This window comes from Hibiscus syriacus, unplaced genomic scaffold (assembly GCF_006381635.1).
Source record: "Hibiscus syriacus cultivar Baekdansim isolate YM2019G1 unplaced genomic scaffold, ASM638163v2 tig00005377_pilon, whole genome shotgun sequence".
Lineage (NCBI taxonomy): Eukaryota > Viridiplantae > Streptophyta > Magnoliopsida > Malvales > Malvaceae > Hibiscus > Hibiscus syriacus.
In genome coordinates this window covers 1-6,366 of record NW_024062054.1, presented here as the reverse complement: position 1 = coordinate 6,366, position 6,366 = coordinate 1, and the positions used below count along the sequence as shown (strand labels likewise).

At 29.2% G+C, this 6,366-nt stretch overlaps 1 protein-coding gene across 1 annotated transcript; it reads left to right on the top strand.

Annotated features, from left to right (window-relative positions):
* Nucleotides 1–2,725: 2,725 nt before the first annotated feature.
* LOC120199196 (plant intracellular Ras-group-related LRR protein 5-like) lies at nt 2,726–3,882 on the top strand (the record flags this gene model as incomplete). The annotated part of the gene is made up of 2 exons (XM_039200369.1): nt 2,726–3,266; nt 3,689–3,882. Coding segments are annotated over exons 1-2 (723 nt in total), but the record flags the coding sequence as incomplete, so codon positions are not given.
* Between the last annotated feature and the right edge of the window lie 2,484 nt (nt 3,883–6,366).

The following is a 6,366-nucleotide window of genomic DNA, read 5'->3' as shown; positions in this document are numbered from 1 at the left end:
ATGATTATGCATGACACTAGTTCCACTTTTAGTTGGACATTTAAGGGTTTTTCCACAATAATTACAGCTACATTGTGGAATATCTCCAACTACACAAGGTAATTTTGTAAAATGTTCCCAAACTATAGAACTTGTGGTACCTAACCTGCCTCTTGGTTTTTTTAAAGGCTGCTGAAGATTAGATGGGATGCTTGAAGAAGCTGCAGCTGATTGATCAGTTTTGACAACATCATTTGAATTATTTGGAGTATCACAAGGAGTTTCAACATCAACACAAAACATATGAGTAGCACTAGATGATGAAGATTTCATTTTCTGAAGGAAAAAACATTTTACAATGACAAGAAAAGTTTGAAGAAAGTGAAAGTTGAAGCAAAAGGAGGAAGTTGAATCAAAACATGAATTATGTTCATCGCACAGAAATCATCATCATGCTAAACTCAATCAAAGCAACACAACTATTAACCTCACTACATATTAAGCATGAAGAAGCATAACTCGAATAACTTAAAATACACACCAATGCTCGGATTAACAAGATAAACAAAAGTCATGTAATGACATTGAAAACAACTTAACGAGCTTAAAGTATTGAGATAATCAGTAAAAACAATTTAAAGTTTTAAACACAGTCAAATAAGGTAGAATGTAAAAACACATATTATCACATAATTTAATCAAATCTCGAATCAATTTCAGAGAATTTATCTTTTTATTTCCTAGTATCTAGATAGATACATGAATACAATATTCGAAGACAATACAGAAAAAGTTTAAAGTACTCACAGCACTCGAAGGAAACACCAAATGTATATCTTCACAACCAATTTGTGCATTTTCAATATGTGAAAATGTTTTGCCAGATAATTGTACATCTTTTCAGTAATTGTTTTGATTTTTTCCCCCCCATGACAAAAAAAGCCTGAGATGCCACCGGCACTAACTACAATAGCTGATATGAACAATTTGTTTCATATGAATCCATGGTATGCTCATTCATTAAGATTTCCATTATTACAAAGGGACACTTAAGTTATATTTCACTGTTTTTTTTTATCTCCGTTAGTTTGTAGACACCAAGATGGTCTTCAAGAGCTGATAAAGAGCTGATTAAGTTTCACTGCTTTTTTATCTCCGTTAGTTTGTAAACACGCTCAAAGTATATGTCTACAAGGAAGGAAATAGACCCATAGTGCACGCCGATTCTAGAGCATTTTGGCATTCTAATATTTTATTTTAGTGTAAAAATCTTTATTTAAAGTGTTATTTTTTATTAACTAAATTTTTTTATGAAACCTTTTTGTTCTAATATAAAATGTCAAAAGTCAAAATATTTTTTTAAATAAAATATTATTTCGATAAATATTAGAATTAATTTTTATATTATGTCTTAGAGAATATTAAAATTATAATTTGGGTCTAAAAACAATTTTTCAAATATAAAATTTAAAAATTTCATTTTTAGATTAAAAAAATTTTTATATTTTTAAATATATAGAAAGGGATGATGGAGAAATAATTTCATAGAAAGGGGAGATGGAAGGGCAGGCAGCTCTGTTTGTCCGTGAGTAAATAAATAAACGAAAACCTTTCTAAAAACATCAGGTGGTGTTGTTTTTATAGATATAAAAGGTCTGCAATCTGTGAATCACATCTGCAGGCATCTGCAGCAGAAGAGTCCAAAGTCTACAGAAGAAGACTATTTATTTTTTAACATATACAGACTGCTAAAATAAACTAAAATATAAATAAACTAAAATAAATAAACTAATTTTTTAATCTTAAAAAAGTTTTGCAATACTGAGATTTAAATAATTTTAGTTTTACAATACTAAATTTAAATAATCCATACAACTACAATAATAAATTTTTTGAAAAACAAACACCACCTTATTAATTCTATTATAAGTCTCACATAATCATATGTATTATTAGTTTTATAAGTTTTATAGAATAAAATTTATAAATGATCATTAAATTATATAATTTTTAAACATTAAATTATCTAAAGTTATATAATATAAATTTTGAATTTTATTATCATATGACACAACAACATTAATTATCATTAAACTATTAATCAATGAATCATACATCTCTCTTTTCAAAATTTTAAAATATTTATTTGAATATTTTCAATAATTTATGCAATTATGTAATACTTTTAATTTTTTAAATATATATATTCATAATTATTTTTATAATTATAAAAATATTTTTAGAAAATATTTTTTAAATCAATTATTTATGATATTTTTTATTTAATTGTGATTATATTTTAAAATTTTAAAAATATAATTTATAATTTTTATATTTTAAAATCTTAATTATCAAACAATGAATTCATTTTTATTAAACAATGTGGTTTAAATACTTATATTTCGTATAAAAGTTTAAATAATTTAAAAATAACAAATCCAAAAATATTATATTTCAACTTAAATCAAAATAATTAAAATAAATATAAAATTTAATAATATATAAAATAATTTATATGATATAAATTTTTTAAATTTAATATTCTTTGAAGATGTTAGAAGAGTTTTGAAGACATAAAGTATGTATGTACTAAGAAGAGGACGCGCAGACGTTAGAAGAACTTCTGTCTTCTAAAAAATAAACAATCTAAAAAGTCTAATGTCTACACGTGATCTGCACGACACAATTATAATAACTTTGAATACCTTAAACAATGAAAATAAACATGACCTTTTGCCTCCTCCTCAAAGCCACGGCCATGGCGGTGATGTCAAAGCAAGATCCATCACCTTCTTTTCTTCAGACAGTACAAGAAATCATGAGACTTTACAGATCACTCCCACCAAGGCCTTCAATTGGTGAGGTTGAAGCAGCTAAATCCGTTCTCAAAACCGTCGAAAACGAAGAAAAAGTCAAGCTTGAAGAGATCTCAAAAGAAAAACCATCCCAATATGTCCCTGCTGAGCTCTTCTCCATCCTGCAACAGGTGGGGAAAACCATGGTGTTGTTTCAAATCCATCAGGAAAAGAAAGATGCCCTTCATTTGGTTGAAGCTGACAAGATGTTTGAGACCTTTGATGGGTTGATTCAAAGGGCTTCGTCCCTGGTTTCTGGGGATGCCCTTGATGAAAAGGTCACTACTTTTGGAGAACGTGTGAGCAAATTCGATGGAGAAACTCTTATTACTGATGATAGTTTGGTGAAGCGAGAGGAAGATAGTGAATTGGATAAAGATGATGCTAAAGGTTTGGTTAGAACTTCTTCTGCAAACGCCTCTTTCTTCTCAGGTGAAGCATACAATTTCTTATCATTTTTGAGCAATTTCAGTTTCTTGTGAATTTTTGAGCCTTTTTTATTCTTTGATGACGGTTTTTGTTCCTATGATGGATTGTAATCCGGATAAGTAGAAGAAACTAGAATTCTTATTATCAAGTTATATTTGTTTTGGTTGAATTGAAAAGGAAAGATCATTAGAATAGGTAGATATAATTGATAAGTCAACAGAGATCTAAATTGCAGTTGCAGCCACATTTCCAGTTGTGTTGCGATTGTTACGATTGCAGATACAAGGGATGCTTTTATGGTCACTAGAGTTGCAATTGTGTAATAAACTGTTTCGGATAACGATTGCTATTCCAATAGTGGACCGTTATTTGAATCCTGATCATGAAAATTCAGTCCTAAACGAAGGCTTTTGGTGTATCTGCAGGTGAAAATAGCAAGGAAAAACTGAACCTAATGAAGACAGCAGCGCTTATTGATAATACTACTAGAACAGGAGGGGTAGTTCTTGATCTTAGGGGCAAGTTGATGGACCAGATTGAGTGGCTTCCTGTATCAATCGGGAAACTGAAGGATGTAACTGAATTGGACATATCCGAGAATCGTATCATGGCACTCCCGGTAAGTCATAACTTGTATATTTATACCTATACAAATTATAATATCACCCGAATTTCTAAAACTATTTTTCAATTCAAAGCGATTTAAAATTTATTTTCTTAAACGTGGTAACTGATATTATAAAAATATCATATCATAAAATATTTTATTAAACCAATTTAATTCAAAAGTTTTTTTTATGAATAGTGAACAGTACCCGTGAACAGTAACAGTAAACAGTATCCGTGAACAGTAACAGTAAACAGTATCCGTTAACAGTAACAGTGAACAATACATAAACAGTGGGGAATCGATACCACAAATGCTTTTTTTTTTCATAATTCGTGGTTACTGTTCATGCAACAGTAACTGCTATAGTAACTTTCGAAAATTTACATATAAAACTCATAAAATTTAATCTTTCATCACTATCAAGTTACTAATTTGTTTCCAAATTAATTCAATAAAACAAATTTAACATTATCAAATTACATGTCACTATCTAAATCAAAATCCATCGTAGGATGTCTTACTGATATTGAAATATACCTCTTGATGCTTGATGTTGTTCTGGACTCTTTATCTTACTCTTTGCTTTTTACCTACGCGTGAAAATCATCACACGCTAAGTATATACTTAGTGAGACAATTAAACAATAACAGTGCAATATAATTTATGCATGATTTTCAATGTCAAAAATCAATTTCCATAAAATCATTTTAATAACATATCCAATATTTTACCATGATCAAAATAACATAAAATCTCTTACCATTTATCCCATAAGCTTGTAGGTTTATTTACCAAAATAATTACCATTTAAATTCCATAAGCTCGTAAGCTTATTTTTATCAATACACTTGCCATTATTCCATAAACATATACCATAGAAAATAACCATAAACAATAGACAATAGCCCAATACAACCTTGAGGACCATGGGTACACGAGTCAAATATTTGCACCGTAGTGTAATCCCGAATATGACACATAAGGTCGTGTCCACCATCTGTACTAGGTATCCTTAAGTACAATTCCCGAATATGACACATAAGGTCGTGCCCCCCATATACACTAGTATCCTTTAGTGTATTCCCGAATATCCAGCCTGCTGCTGAACTCTATGGCATGCCAACTATACCCTGTCCCTCAATAACTGACTTGGGCATACATCTATTTTATTTGATCTGTCCATGGCAAAGTATATTATCAATATTTAACGATGGGGCAGTTAATACCCGAAATAACATTCATGGTAAAAATCATATATGTTCATGATAACATCATATGCAAAAATCAGTGATCAATGTATTTTAATTTCATACTCTGACATATCAATGTCAATTTATAAAAATGATATAAAATCTGTCGATATAAACAAGGTTGACTTATCGCAAGTCTTCTGATGATGTATAAAACATCCATGTATAATTTCATTAATGTATTTCACTCACCTTAACACTTTATATCTTTCAAAATATTTGTGCTTCACTATTGTCCACAATATACCCTTTTTATACTGACTTGCTTCAATTGTAAATCAACCATGATCTGTATAAATCAAAATTTAACAATACATATGGTAGTATTGTACTAACATAAACATGTCCCAAAATAATTCCATAGCATACTTCAAACTCATTTCCATCAAATATTCAGTACTTATTAATTCCTTTAACATTGGAACCCACTTTTCCAATTTACTCAAAATGATCCTTCACCATTTTATCACTTAGATTCTTAATACCAAAAATTCCAGTGAAGGTATTATAAACCAAGTACCCATACAAAGGCATAATTAAAATAACACTCCCAACAATTCAAAATTTGTATTACAATCACCAAACTTTCTAAAATTCCATAATCTGACCTTGCACCACCTTAAGAATCAATATTTTGTATGATATACACACTGTAATTTAATTCTGTTTCTTCCGTTGAAAACTAGACTCGAATACAAATCTATCATATAAAGAATTTCTTCTAATTCATTATGTACAATTTATGGTGAATTTTCAAAGTTGACCAACAGAATCAGTTTTGCAGAATCTGTTGTCCGATTTTTCTGACATTTCCTTGGTTAACAATTCATATCTATACACCTTGAAATTGATCCCCGTTTATTTTAAACGAAACTAGATCAATATATGAACATAATATATAAAATAATCTCGAAATTATTTTTATATAATTTCTGGTGAATTTTCGAACCTACTGCCAAATTCAAATCCAAACTGTTTTCTTTAACTTCATTCTTATGTTCTTCATCAATTCTTACAACCAATCCTTTAAAATCCCTAAACTCTTCAAAACCCATAAAAACAAGAATTAAAATCCCCTTTCATCAAATCAAGATAAACTTTGAACACTAACAATAGCATACAAATTGTACCAAAAGATAGCTTTTTTCACATAAAACAATTTTTTATTTTTAGCATACTCAAAATCCTAAGGAATTGCTTGAAAATGAAATTAAAGTTGCTATTACCTTTGAAGAAACTCAC